Source organism: Bubalus kerabau, chromosome 2, assembly GCF_029407905.1.
Source record: "Bubalus kerabau isolate K-KA32 ecotype Philippines breed swamp buffalo chromosome 2, PCC_UOA_SB_1v2, whole genome shotgun sequence".
NCBI lineage: Eukaryota > Metazoa > Chordata > Mammalia > Artiodactyla > Bovidae > Bubalus > Bubalus kerabau.
This window is the reverse complement of record NC_073625.1, coordinates 163,423,458-163,450,482: the sequence shown is the minus strand read 5'-3', so window position 1 is coordinate 163,450,482 and position 27,025 is coordinate 163,423,458. Positions and strand designations below refer to the sequence as shown.

Here is a 27,025-nt window from a genome sequence, read left to right as displayed (position 1 = left end):
GGGTTTGATCCCTGGGTTGGTAAGATCCCCTGGAGAAGGGAATGGCAACACTCGGGGGTATCCTTGCCTGGAGAATTCCATGGACAGAGGAGCCTGGTGGGCTACAGTCCATGAGGTTGCAAAGAGTTAAGACACAACTGAGCGACTAACACTTTCACTTTTTTTCAAGGCAATTGAAAGATATTTTTCTTGGCTCTCAACCAAAGATCAAGAAAAAATGTTTATTAAAAAATGAAAAAACATTTTCCTGACTGTACATTTCCTCCCCCATCTTCAATGCTTTACATACAGCTAGATCCACTGTAGACGAAAGATTTGAATGAATGAAAAGGGATTTACTAACCAGCATTTGGGAAGCATGCTGAAGGATACCAGCATAAGTTATAGTATTCATCTACTCTTGAGATATTTACGCAGAAAATTCATTCTCTGGTCTTCATTTTGGGGATAAGGGGAAGAGTAATGTGGCTAGAGGGCCGGGGTTTCAAGGAAGGCAATGGTACAGACAGTCACTCAGTGGTTGTGGTGGAGGGTGCCCCTGGCCTGAGGCTGTATCTCAAGGGGCTTAGAGAGTGTCTCGTTGGCGTGAAGCAGAGCTTTCCTGGAGAGCAAGGCTTTGTTGGCGAGGCTTGGGTACTAAAAAATAACCACCCCAACTCAGTGGCTTTACAGAAAGTTTATTTACCACTCTTGTCACACTCAGGCAGGTCACAAAGCCCGCCTCTGTTTCGTTACCTCACCTCCTGGATCCCATGACTTCCCAGGCTGTACTGCCAGGGGCGGACAGAGGTGGAGGATCTCAAGTGAGAGTCTTCAGGGCCAAGCCCGAGAGTAGCTCAGGTCACTTCAGCCTACATCCCATCACACAGACTCACTCCCATGGCCCCAGCTGCAAAGGAGCTGGGAACTGTGGCTTAGCTGTGTGCCTGAGAGGAACCAGATGGGGAATGCAAAACATTATCCACTACAGAGGGCCAGCGGCGTAAAGGGGGCAACAAATGAGCAGGGCCAAGGGGGCCCCTGTGTGGCAGCCAGTGTGAGTCTGCAGCTTCTGGTGGGCAAGGATGCGCGTCAGACACTGCCCTTCCTTGTGTACAGGCACTGTCTCCATTTTGCACCGGCCTTGAGAGCATGTAAAGGGATGTGAGAGCAGCTGCTCTGAAGGAGCCAAGGGGACCTCCAGAGCAAAAGACTTTTGTGATCGGCACAGCCTGCACGGAGGGAAGGCGCCCTCCTCCGCCGCCTCCTCTCCCGCCCCATCTGCATGTGTTCGGTTCTGCAGCCTCCACGGGCTTCAGGGAGCTTATTGTGTACGTGCACAGGCAGCTCTGCCCCGGAGCACCTGGCTTTCCGTTCCTTGCTGTTCTTTCCCACAGCGTAGTAAGCACAGATGCTGATGGTGTGTGTGGACACCGGGAAAGGAGCGCCCTGCTGCGCTCCTGTTTGCTGCCCCGGAGCCAGCAGGGGGCCCCGCGTCCCCGTGAGAATGTGAGACCGAGGCTGCCACCTGGGGCGGGAGGTCAGACAGAGTGATGATTGTCATCCCTGGGCTGTGATCCTCCCAGAGGGACTCTCAGAGATCGACCTGGCCACGTCCTTCTTGGAAAGCTTTACTCGCAGGCCACATGGCACAGAGGTTTCTTCTGAGAGAAGAGAGGGAGCCAGCTTAAGTGCTGTCCTCTGAGGGCCTGGGTGGTATCTTGTGTTTTTGGGTGCGACCCACTTTGCAGGGACCGGCAGCCCTGCCTCCACTCCTCAGGGAGTGATCGTTCTCATCGGGGAAGATCATTCATTTGCTTGTTAGGCTGTCACTGGATTTTCAGCTGCTGCTCTGAGTTTTCTCTGTTTATGGAACAGAGAACAACCAGGGAGGTGTTTTCTAAAGAAGAAAGTTTGGTGTTAGAACTGAGGACAGAGAAAGGAGTCAGAAGGGACTGTGGGGCCTCTCGGGATCTCAGGCCAGTTGCCCTGGTCTGTGGAGTTCCTTGTGCTGTCCTGTCCACTCCTAGAGCAGCTGCTCTGAAGGAGCAGACGGGACCACGAAATGCTTCCGTATGTAAGTGTTTCATGAAGACTTCCAGAACTGGGTGCCCCCAGCCCATTACTGAAATAAGCAGCCTCTTTCTCACTAGATGGACTCATGGTCTTCTAGAAGTTCTCCAGGTTATCTTTCCTGAATGAAGGCAGAGAGACTAACATCTGGAAACGAAGTGAGTGTTCTGGTGTTAGCCTGTGGGCTTCAGGTCACCATCAGAGCAAGAATATGGTCATGTACACGGTCAGTCATTTGTTTCTTGTAAATTGTTCCCCGCCAAAAAAAGGATTTTTTAAAAAAGAGCCCTTTCAGAACCTCTTGTGTGGGGACTGAGTGCTGAGCAGCTGTGGGAAAGGGCCTGGTGGTCTGCTCTCTGTCATTCCCCACCTCTTCCCGAGTGCTTTCTCGGGAAGCAGCCGTTGGAAGACAGACGAATGGTCAGTTCTAGGTTCAGTTGCGGCCTCTGGTCAGCAACTTCATGGGTAACTGAGGAAAAAAGTCAGCTTGGGTCATGCTTTGTGACAGACCACCACCCAAGATGACAGTGATGCCGTTTTAATTCCACAACGTAATACGATTTTCATAAGTGGGACTTAGTGCTTGAAGACACTAAAAAGTTTGAAGCAACAGCTCCAATGAGTCATTTTGCAACGAATTTACTGGGAAGAATCACTTTTCATGATTCCTCAGTGGTCCCAGCAATTATGTCTGTTGAAAGTACTGAGTTTCTTCTTTTTCCCTTTTAGAGGTTTTATACATTTTGAATAACAGGCATGGAAATAAGACAGTGCTTTGAATGAGTTTTTAAAAAGTGCCTGATATACTTAGCATTGCTCAATTAATGCAGTATCATTTTAGGAAAGCAATTCCAGTTCTGTCTTCTGGTATCTGTGGCAACAAATGTGTGGATATTATCAGAAATAGTATTTGTTTGTTTTAAAATGTGTTCCTCAGACCTCTTGATTTCTTCCTGGCAGAGCAGACATTTTGCACTCTGGTGTGGATGTGGAGTAATGGTTTGTTCATTCTAGTCAACGGTCTCAACTAGCCAGGTGAAGCAATTTCCCACCCGGTTGAACAACCTTCTGAAGCCTTTCTTCTGTTCCCCTTCACTTCTGGCCTGTGTCCTTAGCACCCAGTTTGTATATAATATCACATAGGGTTTGGTGCTTTAAGCTGTGCATCTAAAAGGTTGAGCAAAATTAACCACAGCCAAGTGACCAGAGCTAGTCTCGTCTCTCACTGAGAATGACAGACATGTTGGCCTTTCAGTACATTAGGTCTGCAGCTACATTAGTTGTTTCTGTGTCTTTAGATTTCGCAAAAGGGAACTGAAATCCAGCAAATCGTATTAGAAGCCCATTCAGAAAATGAACAAAAAAGCAAATGAAAACCACCCAGAAAGAGGTGGTATATTTTTCACTTTGCGTTTTGTAGGCGTAAGTCCCTTCCTTGTAATTTGCAATTTTTTCTGAGAGGTGGTGGAGTTTCACTTCAGAGGCAAACAATATCATGACAAGACAGCCACAGGAGCCTGCAAGAGAAAGAACAAACATCGTGCTGGGACAAACATTTCCTGATTGTAAGGGACAAAGAAGAGGGTTTACGTGCAAACTAAAGAAAGCCTTTCCCACCATCTCATTTACATTCGTCTACAAAAATACTTCAAATATGTAATCATGAGCCTGATACCCCAATGACGGGTGGTAGTGTCTGGGTTATGGCTCTGAGCGAGAAGACTTGTTGCAGGGTAGAATCGAGCCAGTCTTACAAAGACTAGGAGATGTTCCACTTTGCATGAAGAGAGGCTGAATTGCTGGGCACCTTAAAAGCACGGTGGTGGAATCAGGCTACACAACAACCACGGCTGTGGTGTGACTTCAAGAGAACACATTTCTCTGTACTTCACAGGCCATATACGAGAAATGGTTGTCATCTAGTCCCCTTGTGAAAGGGCTAAAAGCTTTCTCCTTCCCCTCTTCTGGCTCCCACCTGGCCACAGCTGCCCAGAGGTGTCCCTGCGCAAAGGCAGCCATGTCTAACATGTTGAGGTGGAGAGTATCTATTCTCCTTGTTTGTAACAGAACTCAGGATTTTTACCTAGGTATGTGGCTGCCTTGAACAAAGACTACATTGGTTGAGGGAGGTTGGTATGTGGGGCTAGAAAAGTTTCCTTGAAGTGTGCAGCATTAGGGGCCTCCACTTTCTTTCCCTGTTGTCCTTCCTGTCGCTGAAATATGTATGCAATGGCTGGAGCACCATTTTGGGCATTGTGGCCTTAGAAATGGAAGCCGTGTGTTATGGAAAAATAGGAAAGGAGGAATCTTGAATATCAGATACCAGGAGTCACCAGACCAGCCCTGGACTTCAACTTCTAGGTTTTTACATGAGAGAATAATAAGTATTTATTTTGTTTAATCCATTATTGTTATTTTCATCTCATTTATTACTCATTGGTAGCCTAATCTACTTTTAAATGTTGTGACTATGGCCTGGAGTTCTCTGCAGGACAGGGGCACAACATATTGAGTAATGCCTGAAAACTCAGGCCCTCTCCCCTGAGGATGGAGGAAGGGAGCCCCCCAGAGGGGTGGGTGGCACAGAGGGGCAGAAGCACGTGGCAAGGAGGGGCAGAGTCAGGGACACCATGGAGAGCCAGGGCTCTGAGGGCTCCCACAGCTACAGATGCATCCCAGGTCATCATAACAGGTTGCTAGTTAAAAGGAGACTTGCTGAAATGGTTTTCTGACTTTGATTAAAACAATTTTGTTTCACACTCTGAATCTCCCTTTTGTTATATGAAAGTAGTCCATTTTAAATTTTATTTATTTGGTCACTCTGTGCTGCATGTGGGATCTCAGTTCCCTGATCAGGGACCAAACCTGCACCCCCTGCAGTGGAAGTTCAGAGTCTTAACCACTGGACCACCAGAGAAGTCCCGAAAGTCAGTTTTAACCTCCCAGTCTCCACTTCCTTGTCTATAAAATGTGGATAAGAAAGATGATTTAAGATTAACATTTGATATTAGAATTGTCACAGAGAAAGGCTTGCTAATTGGTCACTATTCCTCTGGTGTTTATGTATTCTTTTTGCCTTGCAAGTCTTAACCATCATCCCTTACTGCACTCTACTACACACCAAAAAACCCCCTAACTCCATCAGTTAGGCTACCCTGCCTTGTTCCTTCACACGCTCTCCCATTAGCTTTGTGACTCCTTGAAGAGGAGTAAGTGCTTTTGCCTTCAGTGACAGTTAATTCAGATGTCTGGGAGCAGCAACGTAGGGGCTTAAGTTCTCATTCATTAATTCACTCAATCCTTTATTCAATGAGACTTATTGATGGGCCAAGCTGGTAATAGTGGTGGAGCTTTCAACATGAAAGAAAAGGTAGATGGTGGTTTCTGCTCTCACAGAGAGTATAACTGGGCAGGGAACTCAGATAAAAAAGTTATAAACCTATCGCAGTGAGCGTCATAGTAAAGGGAGGTGCGGGTGGCTATACCTGAGAGGGTGGGCAGCATCCTAGAAGGTTCTTTGGAAGTAGCTGTAGGAAAAAGTTAGCCAAGGGAGGCTGGACTGTGTGGGGAGAACATTCCAGACATGAGGTGCTAACATGCAAATGTTGCCCCATTCCTTTTCCAAAGGCTGGGTTTGGGTTGGTAGAGAGGGGTAGGGTCAGGAGTGAAAAGGAAAAGTGAAATTCCATTTCTTCTATTAGAATTTCACTGAGGACTGGCCCCACCAGCTTGCTCCTCGTAATCATACACCCCCAAATAATCAAATGATATAATTTTCTAGAAACTTCACTTCCCACCGGCCTCGGGGAATATTCCTTTGTAAAAATTGTCAGCCTATTTTTGTATTCTGAGCTTAAAACCAGAGCTCTCCCCTGGCAAAACCGTATTATTCCTTTATTGTTCAAACTAACAAAGAGGCTGCGATGCTGTTTTCTCTTTATCTTTTATTTGAAAATTGTGGAGAAAATGCCATTGCTTTTACCATGAGAACCTTCTTTGTGTGAGGAGATGGTGAATTTCAGACAGAAGTGAAACACTGAATATTCTTGGTGCTTGAAAGAAAAATTCAAGTTCGGTTTCCTTTTTCAAGTTGTTTAATATTTTAAAGGTACTACTTTGTTAAGGAGACTGCATCATAGTGAGACCACATTTCAAATTCTTAAAGTCAAGGTTGCTGGGGTATCTTAAAACCAATAGCCCTTTGCTGGAGCTAATACTTCAAGCCTGCAAGCTCCCAAAACACGATGTAGTCGTTAAGAGGATAGTCTATGATTTCGCTCTGGATTTGGGAGTTATCCGTGAAGTAGACTTGGTCATTTCAGAGTCAGAGCATGGAAACCCAGCCTGAGTTTCTGCCAACCCCTGAGTGATGCTAAGACACATCGAGGGAAACAGCTCAGTGTGAACTTGGGGCATTTTTGCTTCTCTTTCCCCAGCTCTAAAAGAAATATGGGGCCACTGATACCTCTTTATGGCTTATGGAACAAAAGATACCCAAGAAGTGTTTCTCTTTTGGGCGTGGCTGCTGGGGACATGGAGAGAGGGGTGTAAGGGACAAGAATAAGTGTGAGTAATGATAAGAATAGGGTTCAGCATGTTTCCAGTTTGGTCCTTAGACTCCATCGAGGGGGTTCCTGCTATGGGCGCCATATTTAAAGGGTTCTGCTCTCTGTCCTGTTGATACCTCTCCCCCATAAGGTGAGGAATCCTTGATGTCAATGGAATGGGTCCGTCTACTGTCCTTGACTGCGTTCTAGACTATACTCTTGCTGTTGTTCAGTCACTAAGTTGTGTCTGACTCTTTGGACTGCAGCATGCCAGGCTTTCCTGTCCTTCACTATCTCCCAGAGTTTGCTCAAACTCATGTCCATTGAGTTGATGATGCCATCCAACCATCTTATCCTCTGTCAGCCCCTTTTCTTCCTGCCTCCAATCTTTCCCAGCATCAGGGTCTTTTCTAATGAGCTGGCTCTTTGCATCAGGTGGCCCAAGTATTGGAGCTTCAGCATCAGTCCTTCCAATGAATATTCAAGGCTAATTTCCTTTAGGATTGACCGGTTTGATCTCCTTGCAGTCCAAGGGACTCTCAAGAATCATCTCCAACACCACAGTTCAAAAGCATCAATTCTTCAGTGCTCAGCCTTCTTTATGGTCCAACTCTCACATCCGTACATGACTGCTGGAAAAAGCATAGCTTTTATATGGATCTTTGTTGGCAAAGTGATATCTCTGCTTTTTAATATGCTGTCTAGGTTGGTCATAGGTTTCCTTCCAAGGAGCAAGCGTCTTTTAATTTCATGGCTGCAGTCACCATCTGCAGTGATTTTGGAGCCCAAGAAAATAAAAGTCTGTCATTTTCCATTGTTTCCCCATCTATTTGCCTTGAAGACTGTACTCTTGGGACTCAGGAATTTTCTCTGCACACAGTCCTGAGCACTCTTCCTGAGCTGGCATGAGTGTCTCTCCAGGGTCCGTCTCCCCAGGGGTGGATTTTGTGGCAGGTGCTGTACAGCCCCGAGGCCTGAGAGTGGCCAAGGAAAAGAACAGCTGTTTGGCAGCATGGTCAGAGGTTGGATATGTGGTGGAGTGTTCATATGTGCTTGCTTGAGGCCCTTTACAGTGTGGATGGAACCAGGCATGGGAAGAGAAGTGAAAAGACAGGGGATGGTACTCCTCCCTTAGCCACATTCAGGTGCAGAATTTCCAGAGCTCAAGAATTCTAAATTTGGGACTTCCCTGGTGGTCCAGTGGCTAAGACTCTACACTCCCAATACAGGGAGCCTGGGTTCAATCCCTGGTTAGGGAACTAGATCCCACATGCTGCAACTAAGACCTGGCACAGCCAACTAAATAAATATAAATTTTTTTTAATTATAAGAGAATATTATTTTTTTAAGTATTCTAATTTGAATCTTGCTTCCCAGACCTCATTTGTCAAGGGAGAAGGATAGAATATGTTTCATTGAATAGTTTAGCTTATAACTTTGAACTGTTTAGACATGTGGTATGGGGACTTGCATTCATGCTCTTGCCCACAGCCTCTCAGAGGTTAGGATCATGCCTGCCTGCTTCCTTCTTTCTTTGCCCAGTTCCTTGTGTGTCCCCCAAGAGCCCAAACTCAGCTGGGGCCATTTCAATCCCCACCCCTCAGGTCTGTCTATCTGACCAACACTGCTCCAGCTCACAAGAAAGATTAGAGTACAACAGGTGTAGGAAACCCCGACAAGCCTTGCTCAAGCTAGGATTTAGACTATAACCAGGCACATGACTGAGGTTTTTCTGCCGGTGTCTTACTCAAAGACGAGCCATTTTCCTTTCACGTATTTGATTTCCCCACCATCTGGCTGGTACCATAGTGGCTTTTTCCCCTTCTCCTTTTAATGACTTTGATTACTCAGTTAATTTCTGACTGAATAGGATAGCCAAGTTATAAGGCCATAAAACCATGAATCATCAGTCAATTAACAAACATGTGTCATGTACTAGACACTCCACACTCAGGGCTCCCCTCTGGCAGCTGTCTGGGGCTGCAGGATTGGACCTCTCTCTCTTCTCCAGTCCTTACATGTAGGGAATGAAGGTCACAGCCAACAAGAACACCGCTTCTTCATCCCTTGGTGACCCCTGAGGTTGACTATGCTCTCATGGGTGGGAACATCCTGCCAGGATCCATGGAGTCTGGTGGAAATGTGCCCTCAAAGGTGAAAAAATAAAACAAAACCCCAACTCTGAAGCATTCTATTATCACTAAGATTGCATTTGGGAAATAGTAAATTAGTATTTCAATTCATTTAAAACAATGGCCAAGATTTCCAAAGAGCTAACACGTCATCTTTAAACTCTTTTAGAGATAATTGGGGTCAGGATTTGCCACCCTAAATTATCCCCCTTCAACATATTGATTATTTTGAATTTAAGTTACATAAGAAACAGCTAGTACAAGAAGGATACTCTGACCCTCCTCTGTCTCCCTGAAATCAGGAAATAAATTGCCCACTTGAAGGGTACCCTCTCTGCACCTGGAGGGTGGAGGACATCCTTATCACCAGAGATAGAGAATTCAGGGCCAAGATGCCTGTCTAAACAAAACTTGTAAGTTCTTCACCAATTTACTACCCCAAGCCCCAGCCACTTTGTCTTATTAATTTTTCACAAATTATTGTTTCTTTGTCTGAAAGATGTAAAAGCTGCCTGCTTGGGTCAGTTCTTCAAGTCTCATATTTTATGAGCCCCAGTACGAAATTAAATTTGGTCTTCTCTTGTTAATCTGCCTTTATCAATTTAATTATGAGACCAGGCAAAGAACCTGAAAGGGAAGGGAGAAAAGTTTTCCATACCTGCGATGGCAACTCTTAGAGGCATTCCATTTCCTCCACAGCATGATAAATTGAAAATTTCCTTCTTTAAAGAGACTTCAGAGATGATACATGGTGGTAGAAAAACCACAACTTTTCAGGTGTAAGTGCTAATTTTCTGTGAAATTATGTAATTTCACTAGAAAATCAGTTTTATTGGTGAGATCTCTGGCCATGATTTCTTCCCCAAAAGGAAACTGCTCCAGTTCCAGACTACTTTAGAGACCAGTGGCTACCATCTAGACTAGTAAGGCAAGCTAATCCCTAAGAATAGATTGAGGTTATCATGAGAGCCATTTGGTCACGTGTTTCTAAATAGCAAGTGTGGATGAAGTTATAATACCAGTTGCTGTTCTGTTGCTCAGTCTTGTCCAACTCTTCGTGACCCAATGGACTGAAGCCCATTAGGCTTCTCTGTCCTTCACTATCTCCCCAAGTTTGCTCAAACTCACATCCATTGAGTCGGTGATGCCATGCAACCATATCATCCTCTGTCACCCCCTTCTCCTTCTGCCTTCAGTCTTTCCCAGCATCAGGGTCTTTTCCAATGGCTCTTCACAATAGGTGGCCAAAGTATTGGGGCTTCAGCCTCAGCATCAGTCCTTCCAATGAATATTCAGTTGATTTCCTTTAGAATTGACTGGTTTGATCTCCTTGCAGTCCAAGAGAGTCTCAAGAGTCTTCCCCAGCTCCACAGTTCAAAAGCATCAGTTCTTCAGCACTCATAATACCAGTTAGGTTCAGCTTTCCTCCTTCTTCTGTAATGTATGTCTTCTGTCATAGAGAGTTGCAGAGCCCATATCTAACTTAAGTTTTATAAATGTCACGTGAGTGAGAATGATTCATGCAAAGAAGAAATGGTCTTAAAACACCATGTTTGTCTAATCTAAATCAATTTTCAGAAAAGGAGATGGTCATTTGTTACTAGAAAATGTTTAGAGCTTCTTCTGTTTTATTCATTTATTCAACAAATACTGGATGCTTACTGAACTATTCTAGGTACTGGGGATACAGCACTGAAAAAGCAGATGAGCAACTTCCCTGGTGGTCCAGTGGTTAAGACTTTGCATTTCCAATGCAGGAGACATGGGTTTGGTCCTTGGTCACAGAACAAAGATCCCACATGCCACGTGGCATGGCCAAAAATAAATAAGATGCTATCTTCTATACCATAGTATCCCGACTCCTGCAAAAGCAGATGAAAATTCCTATCTTGATGGGATACGTATCTTAGTGATGGTGAGAATGGAGAGAGAGGCAATAACAAAATAAGTAAGTCCATTTTATAGTTTATCAGAGTGTGATGTGTACTAAGGAGAATAAAATAAAGCAGGGAAGAGAGATGGCCAGAGGAGGGCTCAGAGAGAAGATGACATTTCAGTGCCTCTTGATGAAGTCAGGGAGTTAGAAGACAGGTATTTGAGGGGAGGAGCATTTCAAACAGAAGGAACATTGAATGCAAAGGAATCAGGTGGTTTTAGAAGAGAACCAGGCAGAGAGGAGTAAGACATGAGGCACCTGTGCAGTTTTTGTGGTGGGCAGAGCAAGTACTGCTTTGAAAGTTGTAGAAAGGACTTAGGTTTTGACTCTAAATTAAAGAGAGGGTGGGACTTTCCTGGTGGTCCAGTGGTTAAGAATCTGCCTTCCAATGCAGTGGACACGGGTTCGATCCCTCGTTGGGGAACTAAGATCTCACATGCCATGGGACAACTAAGTCCATATGCCACAATAACCTCTGTACTGCAATGAAGAGCCCACACTGCAATGAAGATCCAGTGCAGCCAAAATAAAAAACTTAAATGAAACAGAGGGAAGACGTAGGTGACCATTCTGAACAGACAGGAGTCTTTTTGCAATGGTGTTAGGACAAGATTGAGGGTCTCCTTGCCGGAGATCACACACAGCCAGGCCCTGTGCTAAGTGATCTAAACAGTCCTTCTACTGCATCCTTCCCATGAATGACCTAGAATGCAGTCCCCTCACTATGATTCTGGCCCTTCAGAGGGTACCCTGCACATCTAGACAAAACTCCTTGCCCATCGCCATGACAGGCTGGCTAATATTACTTCTCTCCCTCCTGTGGTCTCCTTCCAAAGTATATGCTGAGAAACTAGTGGAGTATTTTTGTTGCTGACTTTTCTTACAACCAATCCTATCCTCCTCAGGCTCTGTAGCTTTGATGCCTGGACATCCTTGATTTCTTTCTCAGACCCTGAACAACAGCTCCTCCATAAGGATTGATGTGGAAATAAGTTGCAGTTGGTTTTTCAACTAACAGTTGCAGAATAATATGCCCTAGACTTATTACAGGGCTTCCCATGTGGTACTAGTGGTAAATAATCTGCCTGCTAATGCAGGAGTTGAAGGAGATTTGGGTTCAATCCCTGAGTCGGGAAGATCCCTCAGAGTGGTAAATGGCAACCCACTCCAGTATTCTTGCCTGGAAAATTCCATGAACAGAGGAGCCTGACAGGCTACAGTCCACAGGGTCACAAAGAGTCAGATACAACTGAGTGACTTAGCTGGCACACACACACACACAAACACACACACATATGCATACACAGACTTGTTAGAGAGGCCAGGATATTATTAATCCTGAAACTGATCTATGACATAAGCATCTTTCTATTTCTGTACTGTTCTTTATTTTCCTGTCTTCATATTTTATATTGACTGTGCTTATTAATGTCCCGTGCCATGGTTACAATTATCCTAATTAATTACTCCCATATTAGGAGCGTCCCCTTTTTAAAGAAAAGCGGTATTTTCATTGTTTACCTTGATTAGTGTAACTCAAACATGATGCTGCATATAAGAGAAGATACAATAAGTACAATTTGCAGTAAGTCCACATTTTGATGGTTTTCATCACCTCTAAAAGGCATGAATCAATGCATTTTATAGCATCCTCAGAGAATATTCACTGAACTGCCTAGAATATTCTACCATGGGTCCTTGGCAAGTCTTCCATGTAACCTGCTTTCTTACATGCACATGAGAGTTAGACTCTCTATCATCAATTGGAAAGTTTCTTGAATGGAATGTAGAAAAGGCATACACTTATATAGTCAGATCTTCAGTGTGAAGCTGCAGGTCTAGTTGCTACCATGTTCCACTCCTTCTGTTTGGGTTCCCTCTATTTCTCTATCTCCTTTATTTGAGTACATTTCTCTCTCTCCTACCATATTATGAACCTTGAAGGAAGGTTTTTTCACCTTGTTTTCCCCATTCTGCCTTCCCTGGCCACACTCACCTCCCTCTCATTGACTCTTGTGGGTGGCCTCCTTTTCACAAAGCTCACTGGTGACCTGTACTGGTTTTTTTTTTTTTTTAACTTTTAATTAAAGTATAGTTGATTTACAATGTTGTGTTAGTTCCTGTCTGTGCTTAGTCGCTCAGTTGTGTCCAACTCTTTGTGACCCATGGACTGTAGCCCGCCAGGCTCCTTTGTCCATGGGGGTTCTCCAGGCAAGAATACCGGAGTGGGTTGCCACGTTCTCCTCCAGGGAATCTTCCCATCCCAAGGGTCAAACCCAGGGCTCCCACACTGCAGGCCGATTCCTTACTGTCCAAGCCACTGCTAGTTCCTAGTGTACAGCAAAGTAATTCAGTTACGTATATATATTTGTATATAGTCTTTTTCATATTCTTCTCCATTATTATTTATTACAGGATTTTGACTATAGTTCCCTGTACTATACAGTAGGACCTTGCTGTTTATCTATTTTATATATGGTTATATATATAGTATTATATTTATTAAATATAGTTTATTTATTTTATATATAGTTAGTATCTATTAATCGCAACTCCTAATTTATCCCTCCCCCGCTACCTTCCCCCTTTGGTAACTATGAGTTGGTTTTCTGTTGTTGACCTGTACTCTTGAAACTTTCCCATCTTGTAGCCTCCAGGATACCACATCTCCTGATTTTCCTTCTTCATCTCCAGAGAGGCCTGGTCAGTGTCCTTTCCTGGCTCCTCCTTCTTCTCAACCCCAGAACCAACTGATGGGATTGGCCCTAGGCCAATTTTTCTGTATCTACATTCTCTTTCTAGATGATCTCATCCATTTTCATTGCTTTGAATAATATGTATATCCTGACAACTCCTAAATTTATGTTTTTTGTCTAGACCTCTTCTCTGAGTTCCAGACTCATATATCTGACTGTCTACTCGACATGTCCTCTTGAACATTTCATAGGATCTCAAACTTGACGGGCCCTAAATAGAATTCTTGATTTCTAATGCTAAGCTCCTCTCCCCACCACTTTTTTGCCCTGAACTCTAAGCCTGTTCTACCCCCAACTTATTCATCTTGGTTAATGCCACCACTGTCTACTAATTGCTTAAGCTGCCTGCAAAACATTTTGGATCTACTTTCAAAATGTTTTTAGAATCCATTCATCTCTCTCCATCTCCAATGCAATAGCCTACTCTTTCACCAGACATTTCTTAAAAGGTAAATCAGCTATCAGACAGCTTCTTAAGGCCTTTCAAAAGAGCTTCTCTGTGCAATTAGAATCAATTCTAAAAGACTTATGGTGGCTTTTGAGGTCTGATATTAACTGATGTTAGCTGATCTCTCTAATTTCTTTCTTTCCTTTTTTGGCCATTTTCCCCTCACTGCCTACCCTCTAGTCACATGGGCTTTCTTTCAGTGCCTACAGCAAGCTGGCCTCTTTCCCTAGCATCTCCTCATGTGTGTTTTCTCCTCTCGTTCGGAAAGTCTCTGAGGGTTCTCAGCTTTGTATCTTTAGAACTCAGCTACCTGGAGAAGCCTTCACCAGCCACTGTATTAAGACTTGATCTCCCCTCCCCTTCATTCTCCATCATGGCAGTCTGTTTATCACCTTTTTTGTGATTATTGTGACCTTTAATTCCCTGTGTACACTTCTGCTGAACCTCCCACTAGATGGTTGGCTCCACGAGGGCAGGACAGTATGCCTGTGAATTGTGGTAACACCGGCACCCACTCATAATGGCTGGTTCATGGTGGCACCCAGTCAGGGTTTGTTGAATAAATGAAACACAGGCCCCTTATCAGTGGTTCTTGACACTGGTCACACATTTAATCACCTGTTCAATTCAGTTCAGTCGTTCAGTCATGTCCAACTCTTTGCAACCCCATGGACTGCAGTATGCTAGGCTTCCCTGTCCACTCAAACTCATGTCCATCGAATCAGTAATGCCATCCAACCATCTCATCTTCTGTCGTCCCTTTCTCCTCCTGCCCTCAATCTTTCCCAGCATCAGAGTCTTTTCCAGTGAATCAGTTCTTTGCATCAGGTGGCCAAAATATTGGAGTTTCAGCTTCAGCATCACAGTATTCAGGACTGATTTCTTCTACAATTGACTGGTTTGATCTCCTTGCAGTCCAGAGGAACTCTCAAGAGTCTTCACCAACACCACAATTCAAAAGCATCAATTCTTCAGTGCTCAGCTTTCTTTATAGTCCAATTCTCACATCCATACATGACTACTGGAAAAACCATAGCTTTGACTAGATGGACCTTTATTGTAAAGTAATGTCTCTGCTTTAGAAACCTCTAAAAAGACCAGTGCCCAGCCTCCACCCCCAGAGATTCCAATTTGATTAGTGTGGTGTTGGATCCAGCATCCGTATATTTAGAACTTTTTTTTTTTGGCTGCTCTGAGTTTTCACTGTGGCATGCAGCCTTTCTCTAGTTGTGGTGAAAGGGCTTCTCATGGCCATGCGTGGGCTCCTCTTGTTGCAGAGCATGGGTGCACAGGTTCCGTAGTTGCAGGATATGGGCTTCTCTTGTTGGCCCTGAGGCATGTGGGTTCTTAGTTGCTAACCAGTGATTGAACCTGCATCCCCGTTATTGGAAGGTGGAGTCTTAAACACTGGACCACCAGGGAAGTCCCAGTATGTTTAGAACTTTCTTCTGGTGATTCTAATACACCGTCCAGGAAGAGAATCACTGTCCAAAATGCACAGTGCATGTGTGTTAAATTGCTTCAGTCATGTCCAACCCTTTGTGACCCCTATGGCCTGTAGCCTGCCAAGCTCCTCTGTCCATGAGAGTCTCCAGGCAAGAATACTGGAGTGGGTTGCCATGCCCTCCTCCAGGGAATCTCCCCAACCCAGGGATCTAACCTGTGTCTCTTCCATCTCCTGCATTGGCAGCTTGGTTCTTTACCACTGGCCCTGCCTGGGAAGCCCCAAAATGCACCGTGGGAGACCATTAGGAAATCTAGTTTTATATCTCAGATCTAGACTATAATTGACAAGATGAGAAAAACCAAATTAACTGACTTGGGTGGTTTCATGAGAGAATGATAATAGGAGACTGAGGATCGTGAGCTGGACTGGAGGCCATGAGAAGTGGTAGGCGCTTCTGGTCCAGGATGGCACCAGGATTCTGGACCGTAAAGACAAGCCAGCCGTGGTGACTGCACTGTTGCTGGCCTCGCCCAGAGCTTGGCTCCCTTTCCTTTCTCCCCAGAGGGTCTGGCATGCAGCACATCGGGACACACCAGGAGATGCTCACGGCATTGTTACTCCAGGCAGCGTGCAAGGCCCCAGACAGACAAGCAGGAAGAGCTCTTTTCCCTCCCCTTCTCCTGTCTTCACACCTCAGGATGCCAAGTGTGGGGTTCCCACCCAGCAGGGAGGTGGACAGCTGAAGAAATAGCCCTGGCATGACATAGCACAGGGAAGGGGGGATCCTGGGGAAGCCAGGGTAGTGAGAGGAGAAGAAAAAAAGGAGGAAGAAATTTTTCTCTGCTGGCTGTGAGGGAGGCCACCTGAGCAGAGAAACAGGGGAGGCCACTCAGCCGAAGGGAGCTGCCCCGGGGGAGGGGTCTCTAAGTGACGTGTGACCCCCCCACTGCCCCACCCAAACCCCTGCACCCTAGGGCACTAAGGGACTCCTCCCCCAGTACAAGCTCCAACCTCTGAGTGTATGTTCCAGTGGCTCACATTCTAAGTGTCTGTGATTAAGGGCTGTGAAATCCCCATCTTTCCACAAGTGGAAACCTGGGAGTCGCTGTGACTGTTATAGCTTTAGAGAAACTTTTCCAAACCTCCAGGGACTTCCAGGTACTATAGGCACACCAAACAGAATGGAGTAGTTAGTCTGTGATTCAAGAATGGCCTGTTACCTCTAGAGGTCACAAAGTGTCAGTCCATCTGACCGTGACACATGTTTTGTTGTCATGCATAATTTTTTTTAAATTGTTGAAAATTTTGGCATTTCAAAATAAGAAACGGGGGACTTCCCTGGTGGTCCGATGATTAATAAGACTCTGCATTTCCAATGCAGGGGGCATGGCTTCGATCCCTGTTCTGGGAACTAAGATCCCACATGCCCCATGGTTGGGCCAAAATGTAAATAAATAAATAAATCCCATTGAAAAATAAGAATTTGGGACTTTAAGAAAACAGATAATCTGGCAACACAGGGCGTTTATCCTCTGCCAGAGGCCAGTCTGTAGCTGATTCATTCCTTTCTCCCCCTCTTCCTTCTCTCATCCACAAAACTTCATTGAGCACCTGCTTTTGCAATAAGTTCAAGGATAAATCCAATACAGTATAAGCACAGGGCCTGTGTTCCCGCATATATTTCTGTGCTCAGGCTTTCTTTGGATTGGACTTGGCCAAAAGCCGAGATAAGAGCTGGGACTTGGATTAAGTTCTGCATCCTTCTGAGTCATCCTGCTTTTCAAATACCGTTAGTTCGGTCGTCCATTAGAACTGTCAAATAATTTGTCTTCCAAATGGGCTGTTCTCAGTTTTCATTCAGAAGCCGGAGTGTGAGATAGCTGTGCCACTTAATAAGCTGCTGTGTCTCGGCGTCAGACCAACTCTTCTTTCCTCTACCCTGTGATGCTGGGTCCAGACTCCCCACACTCGGGTTCTGCCTTGTTGGCTGCCTCCTGTTCTGCCCACAGGGAGAGGAACAGGCAGGGAAGAGAGGTCTGGCTGGTCTTGTCGTGGGCTAGCGCTTTGCCAGGCAGCAACTGGGGAGTTCCCAAGCTCTTGCCACACTCCCAGAGCTGCCCCCTGGTGTCGCGTGAGAGTGACATCTCCTCAAGGGACAGTGCCACCTCCTCAGAGGGCTGAGACCCAGTGCCCTTGTGCCTCTCCTCCAGCCTCAAGGTTCTGGTAACCCTAAACTGTTCCCTGGGTTCTCTAAGCCCTAGGGATGGCCACTGCTGTCTGACATTGCCATCTCTGAGTTGCCTCTGGGTCTCCTTTTTTTCAGTGCTCCAACATCTGTGTAGTCAACTCCCTATAACCCTGGTTCTCAAACCTGAGCTTTCAGCAGTCACCTGGCATGCATGCTCAGTCACGTCCAACTCTTTGGGACTCCATGGACTGTGGCCCACCAGGCTCCTCTGTCCATGGCAAGAATACTGGCACGGGTTGCCATCTCTACATCCAGGGGATCTTCCCGACTCAGGGATCGAACCCAGTCTTTTGTGTCTCCTGCAGTGGCGGGCAGATTCTTTACCACTGTGCCACCTGGGAAGCTGTGAGTCACCTGGAGGGCTTGCTAAAACACAGATTGCTGGGCTCCACTCCAGAGTGTCTGATTCAGGAGGTCTGGGGTGAAGTCAGAGAATTTGCTTTTCTATCAAGTTCCCAGGTGATGCAGATGGTGCTGGTCTGGGGCCTCCACTTGAAGAACCACTGCGGAACATTATGTTCCCTCTGATAAGTTAGTATGTATCCTGTGGTCTAGTTGGCCCTCGGCTGATGCAAGGAGTTCCACTAAAATGGCACACCATCCAGATCCACCAGTTTGGTTTGCTGTATGGGGTGGGGGTGAAGTAACCCCAATACCCACTTTTAACTTGGCCTTCCCTTGGGATTGAATCACTGTCTTTGTCTGTCTGTCTGCACCTTGTACCTGTGTTCTTGCTCCTCAGCCCTGATTGCAAAGGCCTTGGCCTCCCTTTAAGCTGTTCTATCCTATCTCTCTGGAGCCTGTCCCACCACCTCTATGGGCCTCCTCTGCTAATTCTGTCCCATTCGAGTTCTGATTTCTCTGACCTGTGCTGTTTACGTGGCCAGCTTCACATCGCGTTCTGGACTAGCTTTTGCCAAGCCAGTGAATATGTACTGAATTGTTTGCTGTGTGCAGAGCCCCATGCTGGAGGCTTTTGTGAGAGCACCGAAGATGGAAGGACTCAGACGCTGCTGTCATAGGGTGATCACTGCTGCACAATTGAAACTGTATTGTTTACTTGTGAAAACTATGGAAACTATCTTAGCAGAACCCTCACTAGAGAGAGAACTACTTCAGTTGGGTAAATAATTTGATTAGCAAGATGTAGAGGGGGTAAAGGGCTTCCCAGATGGCTCAGTGGTAAAGAATGCCTGTGGGGCAAGGGACCTGAGTTTGATCCCTGGATTGGGAAGATTCCCCTGGCAACCCACTCTAGTGTTCTTGACTGAGAAACATACACGCACGCATGTTGAAAGGGGGTAAGACCCCAAGAAGTTGAGACAGGCTGAGACCTAGGACATTTTACTAGAGTGTTAACACCTGGACAAATATCTCTTTGAGAGACAGGATGTAAAGAAACTCTAAGGGACTAAAAATCACTGGATGCATGGGCAGTTGGGGCAAATTATGATCAGTAAAATACAAAAAGGCCAAAGCTCAGCTGCCACTTCTGAGTAGCAGGGAACAAAAGCAGGGTACTCCTCGTGACCCCTGCACACAGCACCCCGAGCGGGTGGCAAGAGCACTTAGGCCACCTCTCCAGCCTGACCCACAGATCTGCCTCCCCCCTGCCCCCCCTCACCCCGCCCAGCCAATCCTCATCCCATTTAAGGAACCAGCTCCCCGTAAACTCAGGGAGCAAGCAAGGACACCTGTTATTTCTCTTTACTCCCTCATGCTTCAGCACAAGTCCCCATAAAGCCTTGCCTGGATGCCTCCTTTGGCCTCTGAGCAATTTCTATTGATTAAGAAGCCCAAGAGCCCAGGGCAGTAACAAACTGTGCTCAGGTTATCATGTAGAGAGGCTGGTATACTGCTTTCTAAGATGAGTGAGCATCTGTTAACTGCACGGGTTTGTTTGATAGAGAAGGAGCTGTGCAAGTTGGTGAACAGAGTTGAATTGTGCAAGGAGAAGGGAGTGGTGTCAAGAGAGAGAAGGGGTCTGGGGGCTGGAGTCTGGGAGGGGGAGCTGGCAGCCAAAGGGAAAGCTGCAGAGGAGAAGGAAAGAGTCTAATATGGATCTTCAATACAGCATTTGCTAGTGTGAGCTGTATTCTGTCTTGTCTCTCTGTGAAATCACTAATAAAATTACTCGCTTCCTGGGGACAGGACAAACACTGAGTCTCTGCGAGTTTGGAGTGGAGTGAAATCAGAGACCTCCCATAGAAGAGCGGTGCATATGAGCTAGACTCCTTTGATTTTCTCATCTGTATCTTTCTCTTCCTTGTAAATATATTGGAAACATCCTGTGGCATGAACTGGGTTTTATATTGTTTCCCATCAGCCTTGGTTATTGAGTAGGATGTTTATTGATGAACTAATTTCTGGGTTTAGAGTTTTACTTGTTCAGATACACCTCTGTAGGCTACACAAAGTCCCTATAGGCCTGAATATGGCCACTCATGTGTGGGGGTACATTGGCTCTTTACTCTTTTTTGATGCCTTGTATTTATTTTTCTGATTATGAATAGATATATGCATATTACCGAACATTTGGAAATATTAAGAAGTATGAGAAAAATGAAAACCACTCATAATTTTACTGCTCAGAGATTACCACCAACAGAATAGACTCTCTCTCTCTCTCTCTCTCTCTCTATATATATATATATATATATACACACATATGTGGGGGAGGGGTTATATATATGGAGAGTCTATATATAATGTATGTATACATTCTCTGTATTTATATGGGAAATCAAATTAAGTTTATCTTTATAAAATCTTATATACAGCTTTTCCACTTTTTGATATGAGCATTTGTTCTTTCGATTACATCTTCTTCAAAACAATTTAATGCCAGCTAGGTGGATAGACTACCGTCAGGAATTTGTTGGCTCCCCTCTTGTTGGATAATTATACCTTACTCTGTCTTTTGCTCTCATAAATACCGCCACAGTGAACGTCCACATATATGTACTGTCATTTTACATGTGGGTAGGTGTATCTTTTGTACACTGACAAGCCCATTTATCTTCAGAGGTAGAATTTTGTACTCACCTGAAATGAAGCTCAAGAGATACAACCCCAGTGGACCATGCAGAGTTTCAAAGGGCTTGCCAAAAGCATTGTACATGAAGAAGGCTGTCCCCACCAGGGTTAAAACGATAAGGATTGTGGAGAAGAGAATGACATTGACGTGAATACTGACTGGGATAGCTTTGAGCAAATCCGGGAAAACTGAAGACAAAACAAAGATTGGGAGAAATTTCATCAGTGGTCATTTGCAAGTGTAGTTTAAAAGATTAAATCCCTCTTTTTTCACTTCAACAGTCACTAAAATCCTTCAGATGAATACATTCTCACTTACTCATTTACAAGGGATTTACAAAAAGGTTTAAACATGGTATTATTTTATAGAACTCACCAGTAAAAACTAGCAGTGGGGAAAATTTGAGGCATTTTTTTTGCCCTTGGTCATATATAATTACTTAAGTAAACAAGTGCTAGTCTTATAACCAAAAGCTATACATTTTGATGACCAAACTTTTAAAGACATTTCTCCATAGCCTTTTTTTTTTTTTCAATCTATCTTAACTTGTAATGACATTTTCAGAACTGGGAGAGTTAAACCATCAGGAGATTTTTATACTTCCTTTGCTACAAAAAAAAAAATCTAGTCCACACCAAGATTAAAGAATGAGGTATTTTCAGTTGACTTCAATATTTTGATGTAGCACAAACTGTGGGAAAATAATTTCTGGTGATACAAGAAATATTTTCCATTTAGAAAACATGCCAAATCTATTTCTAGATTTTGTGTTCAGGGCAAGTTTTTCTTGTTTGCAGAGGAAATGAAATACTTCATAAATGTAGCATTTCTCTTATCTGGTAAGGCATCAGCTTGCTTAGCATCAGCAAACCAGGCAAAACCTATCTGGATAAGTTTAGTCTAGTCCACAAACTTGATTTATTGAACACCTACTGTGTGCCAAACATTGTTCTAGGTGCTGGAAATAGAGCCATAAAATAAGACAAGGTTCCTGTTGTCTTGTGGAGTTTATAACCTAATGGGAGTTGATAGATAAATAACAGATAAATAAATGAATGTGATAGCTTATTGCCAAAGAAGGCCCCCATCAATTCCTTGCCTCTTTTTACATATATGTTACTTCCCCTATAAGAGGTAGAATTTATTCCTTAGTCCCCTTGAACCTGGGGGACTGCTCTATGACCATTTGAATATGGCAGAGCTTCCCAGGTGGCATTAATGGTAAAGAACCCGCCTGCCAACGCGGGAGACATGAGACATGGGTTCAGTCTCTGGGTCAGGAAGATTTTCTGTAGAAGGAAATGGCACCCACTCCAGTATTCTCACCTGGAGAATTCCATGGACAGAAGAGTCTGGTGGGCTACAGTCCATGGGGTTGCAAACAGTCAGACACAACTAAAGCAACTTAGCACACACCCAGAAGTACATCATGCCACTTTCAGGCCTGGTCTATAAGAGGACCAGCTATTTCCACTTCTTTTCTTTTGGAGGCTTGAGCTGCCTTGCAGGAAGTCCAGTTCTCTGCTGGGAAAAGAGACCACCCAGAGGAGCACCAGGGCACCAGACACAGGAGGAAAGAATCTTACACATCCAGCCCAGAAAAGCCTCCAGGTGACTCCAACCTCAGCTGCTGTTCAACTGCAGCAGGGAGAGACCCAATCAAGAGCTGTCCCAGCTGAACTGGTACATTTTTGTTTTAAGCCCCTGAGCTTTGAGCAGCTATTGCACTGGGAACAAGACACTTTCAGATAGTGATAATGCTATGGAGAAATAAAAGAGGGTGATGGGATTTTGAGTGATGGATGAGTGGATGGGGGTGGTCAGGAAAGTGACACCAGAGCTGACACCTGAATGTTGAGAGGGAGGTGGCTATATAGAGATCTGGGGAAGAGCATTCCAGGGGAAAGGAACACAGCTGAAGTGGGAGGGAGCCAGCGCAGGTTCCTGGTGAATGAGGTTGAGGCAGAAGTGGGGTTGCTAGGCTGGGATCAAATTGTTACACCTAGTAGTTCCTGGTCTGTTGACCATGGTAAGGGGCGGGGGATGGTCTGCCCTTATGCTAAATTCATTTGGAAGCCACTGGAGGGTTTTAAGTAGGAGAATGACATAATCTACTCCAGGATGTAAAACAGTAGCTCTGGGGCTTCCCTGGTGGTCCACTGCAATACAGGAGACACCAGTTCAATCCCTGGCATGGGGAGACCCCACATGCTGCGGAGCAAATAAGCTCGTGTGCCACAACGACAGAGTCTGAGCTCTAGAGCCTGGGAACCACAAGTAATGAAGCCCATGCACCCAGAGCCCATGCTCTGCAACATGAGAGGCCACTGCAATGAGAAGCCCGAGCAGTGCAACTAGGGAATAGCCCCTGCTTGCTGCAATTAGAGAAAAGCCCACCCGCAGTAAGCAAGACCCAGCACAGCCAAAACTAAAAAAGCAAATCTTTTTTAAAAAGAAGATTGCTCTGGCTTGCAGAGTCATGAGTCTAAGGGGGAGAGGGACTGGGGGAGGGTACATGTGGAAGCTGGGATCCTGAGGATGGATTTGGGGCGACAATAAGAGATGGAGGCCTGGCCCAAGGCATAAGTGGCAAAGGCCGTGAGAGGTTGTCAGATTTGTATTGTATTTTGGAGACGGAAGATAGACTTGATGAAAGTAAGAAATTGAGGATAACTCGTAGAGTAACTGAATAAACGGTGATGCTATTAAGTGGAATAGACAAGTAGAAGGAACAGGTTTGGCCATTGGGGTGGGCAGTGATGCAAGAGTTCTATTTTAAATATTTGAAGTTTGAGTTGCATTTAAGCTATCCTAAGTAGAGACGACAAAGAGGTTGTATGTATCTGGAGGTCTAGGAAGCAGGCAGAGATATTGAAGGAGGTGAAACTAGGGTGAGGAAAGCAAGGTGTCTAGAGCAAAAAGGAAAGCTTAAGGATATAGTGACACTCTGGGGCCAACCCTGTACTTGTACGAACCCAGGGTAGATGTCTCATTAACTTCTATGACCAAGGTGTCTTAATGGCCTCACCCTAGTCCTGGCCCTGGTCATTAAAGCCAGGGGAATGGCTATCACTTGTGGAAAAGCTATAGCTAGAGGAAAGATGGACTCAGGAGAGGACAAGAGCTTATGAGTTAGGAGCAAATTCACAGATTGAACAGCAGGGAAGCCAAGGGAAGAAAATGTCTCAAGGAGGAAGTGGTCAGCTGTGCAAATACAGGTCCTGTGGTCACAGTGCTGTGCTCCTGATCATGTGTCCGAAAGCGACCAAGAGAAGGAGGTGCATTGGTTCAGAACAAACCCTTCACCACTTGTAAGATATAACTCACAACATATGGACATGCATGAAGCATGCTTAGTGCTATCAGAGAGGGAGCATCCTCTTCACGAGTACAGACAAGGTCCTTCTTTTAAGCATAAAAATCTACCTTTTATTTATGGGCTTCCTTGGTTGTTCAGGTGGTAAAGAATCTACCTGCAATGCAGGAGACCCGGGTTCGATCCCTGGGTTGGAAAGACCCCCTGAAGAAGGAAATAGCTACCCACTCTAGTATTCCTGCCTGGAAAATTCCATGAACAGAGAAGCCTGGAGGGCTACAGTCCATAGGGTCACAGTCAGACAAGACTGAGTGATTTAACACTACTACTGCCTTTTAGGTAAAAGGAAGCAAATTCTGAAATGCCATAATGTAAAACCCCAAGAATAGACTGACGCGTAAACATTGCTTTACCATGAAATTTAAGTAATTGCTCTGTAACTGAAAAGCAGACACACAAAAAGGAGAGAGTACTTATACTTAAAGAGGCTCATGTTCATTTGTCACTCTAAACAAAAAAAGTTCATGTTTTTAAATATCATTTTGGAAATTCAGTCACTGTGAACCAACCCCTCAGTGTATCAATAAAAATGAATGTATCTGGGGAAAATAGGTGAAGGATACCCGAAATGATAGTACTCTCTGCACGGTCATTGCAACTTCCTGAGTCTAAAATTGTACCCTCGCGGTATTCTCTGAGTCCTCACTCAGGAGTCCTGGGCAGGTCATTTGAACTGAGGTTTACTTACACAATGTTTCCTTTACAATCTCATAATAAGAGGGAAAAAAGTGAAAGTGTTAGTTGCTTAGTCATGTCTGACTCTTTGCAACCCCATGGACTATTAAGCCCGCCAGGCTCCTCTATTCACGGGATTTCCCAGGCAAGAACACTGGAATGGGTTCCCTTCTCCAGAGTATTTTCCTAATCAAGGGATCAAACCTGGGTCTTCTGTATCACAGGCAGATTCTTTACCATCTGAGCCACCCGGGAAGCCCCATAATAAGAGAAAATGAAAGAAAGTGAAGTCGCTCAGTCGTGTCCGACTTTTTGCGACCCCATGGACTGTAGCCTACCAGGCTCCTCCCTCCATGGCTCCTCCTTCCTCTTACTCCAGGCAAGAGTACTGGAGTGGGTTGCCATTTCCTTCTCCAGGGGATCTTCCCAACCCAGGGATCAAACTCGGGTCTCCCAAATTCCAGGCAGACGCTTTAACCTCTGAGCCACCAGGGAAGCCCCGTAATAAGAGAAATGCACATTAAATCTGTGAGATACCATTTTCCACAAATCATATTTACAAAGATGAAAACATACAGTGATAGATTGTGTTAGTTAAGACGTAGGGAAATGGAGTCCTTTCTGTACTTTTCTTAGGAGTATAAATTGATGTGGCTTCCTTTGGGGCTTTACATGACTGTAAAGCATTAAAATACATGTATCCTTCGCTCAGCACTTTACTTCCAGGAGTTTATCCTATGGATGCTTTGTGCATGAATTCAACAGAATATCACAAGGATATTCATGGCAGCATTTTTTAAATTTATTTATTTTTAATTGAAGGATAATTGCTTTACAGAATTTTGTTGTTTTCTTTCAAACATCAACATGAATCAGCCATAGGTGTACATATCATGGCAGCATTTTTTTTGTAAAAACAAAAGGTGGGAAATGATTTACATGTCTATCAGTATGGCATCCATACAAGGGAATGTAAGTCAATGATTTCAAACAATGAAGCGAATCTTTAAGAACAGGTATGGACTTATCATTAAAATGTGATGTGTGATGAAAAAAACACACTGAAGGAGAAAGTGCCTGATTCTGTCATTTGGGGAAAAGCCAAAGGAGGATGTATATAGAAACAAGTAATAAGTATTTCACATATCTGATTTAATTCTCTCAACGATGCCACGGTATAGGTACCATTATTAGTTTTTTTCCTCTGGCAAATAGTTTCCTCTCTTTCCCAGAGGAAACATCTGGGACTCAGATGTAATGTGCCCAAGGTTTTTATTTAGTGAGTTGCAGAGACTTGAACTCATGTCCACTCTTATTCACCAGGCTAGAGCCTTGGGGACAGGCATGCTTGTCTAGGCAGAGACTATTTCTAAAAGATTACACGTGAAACTGGTAACATTGCTTCTGGGCAAGGAGACTGAGAGATTTTTCATTATGTACCTTTTAAAAGCATCATTTTTATTTACTTATTTATTTTCGGCTGGGCTGGGCTTTGTTGCAGTGTGGGTTTTTCTCTAATTGCAGAGAGTGGGGGCTACTCTCTAGCTGCGGTGTGTGGGCTTCTCATTGCAGTGGCCTCTCTTGTTGGGGCACATGGGCGGTAGGGCGCCAAGCTTCAGTAGTTGTGGCACACGAGCTCAGTGGTTGTGGTTCCCAGGCTCTAGAGCACAAGCTCAGTAGTGTGTCACGCCAGCTTAGTTGCTCCATGGCATGTGGGATCTTCCCAGTTCAGGGATCAGACCCATGTCTCCTGAATTGGCAGGTGGATTCTTTACCACTGAACCACCTGCGAAGTCCCCATGATATTCCTTTTAGTTCAGTTTGGAAAAAAAAAATTACCACTCTACACGCATTATCTATTCAATAAATACATGAATATTAAAAACAACACAAAAGGATAAATGAAGACAAAAAGTTCCCATGACTGCTCTAGATTAAAAGAGACTTTAGGAGATATACTAACCAAATGCAATGTGTGGGTATTGTTTGCGATTTGAACAAAACTTTGTAAAAGACATTTTTGAAATAACCAAGGAAAATCGACAGTGGAGTGAGTTTTAGATATTACAGAACTGTTATTGCTGTTGTTGGTTATGTTAAAGGTGTTTTGTGTTTTGAAAAGTTCTTATTAATTAGAAATTGGATGGATGGATGGATAGATAAAAATAAAATAAGAAAATGCCTCTGCTTTGTTTGGAAGATGGAGGCACACGGGGTGTAGAAATGCTGAGCCTGGTTGTTAGTGATTGTACTGGTCCATGCTGCCCTGTGTTCTGAGGGCACAGAGTGAACCAGCTGGTCTGTGATCACTTGCCCTCCAAAAATTCCAACTTCTGAGACACCTCAATCAATCTGACCTGCTGTTCTTATA

General features: G+C 44.6%; 1 protein-coding gene across 1 annotated transcript in view; it reads right to left on the bottom strand.

Moving 5' to 3' along the window:
* Positions 1-3,303: 3,303 nt before the first annotated feature.
* The window catches only part of CLRN1 (clarin 1), a 45,560-nt gene continuing 21,838 nt past the window's right edge, over positions 3,304-27,025 (bottom strand). Inside the window, exons 2-3 of the mRNA XM_055570354.1 lie at positions 20,612-20,791; positions 3,304-3,569 (exon numbers count right to left, since the gene is read on the bottom strand). Of these exons, the coding sequence (XP_055426329.1) occupies positions 3,304-3,569; positions 20,612-20,791 (446 nt within the window). The remainder of the gene's footprint in view (positions 3,570-20,611; positions 20,792-27,025) is intronic.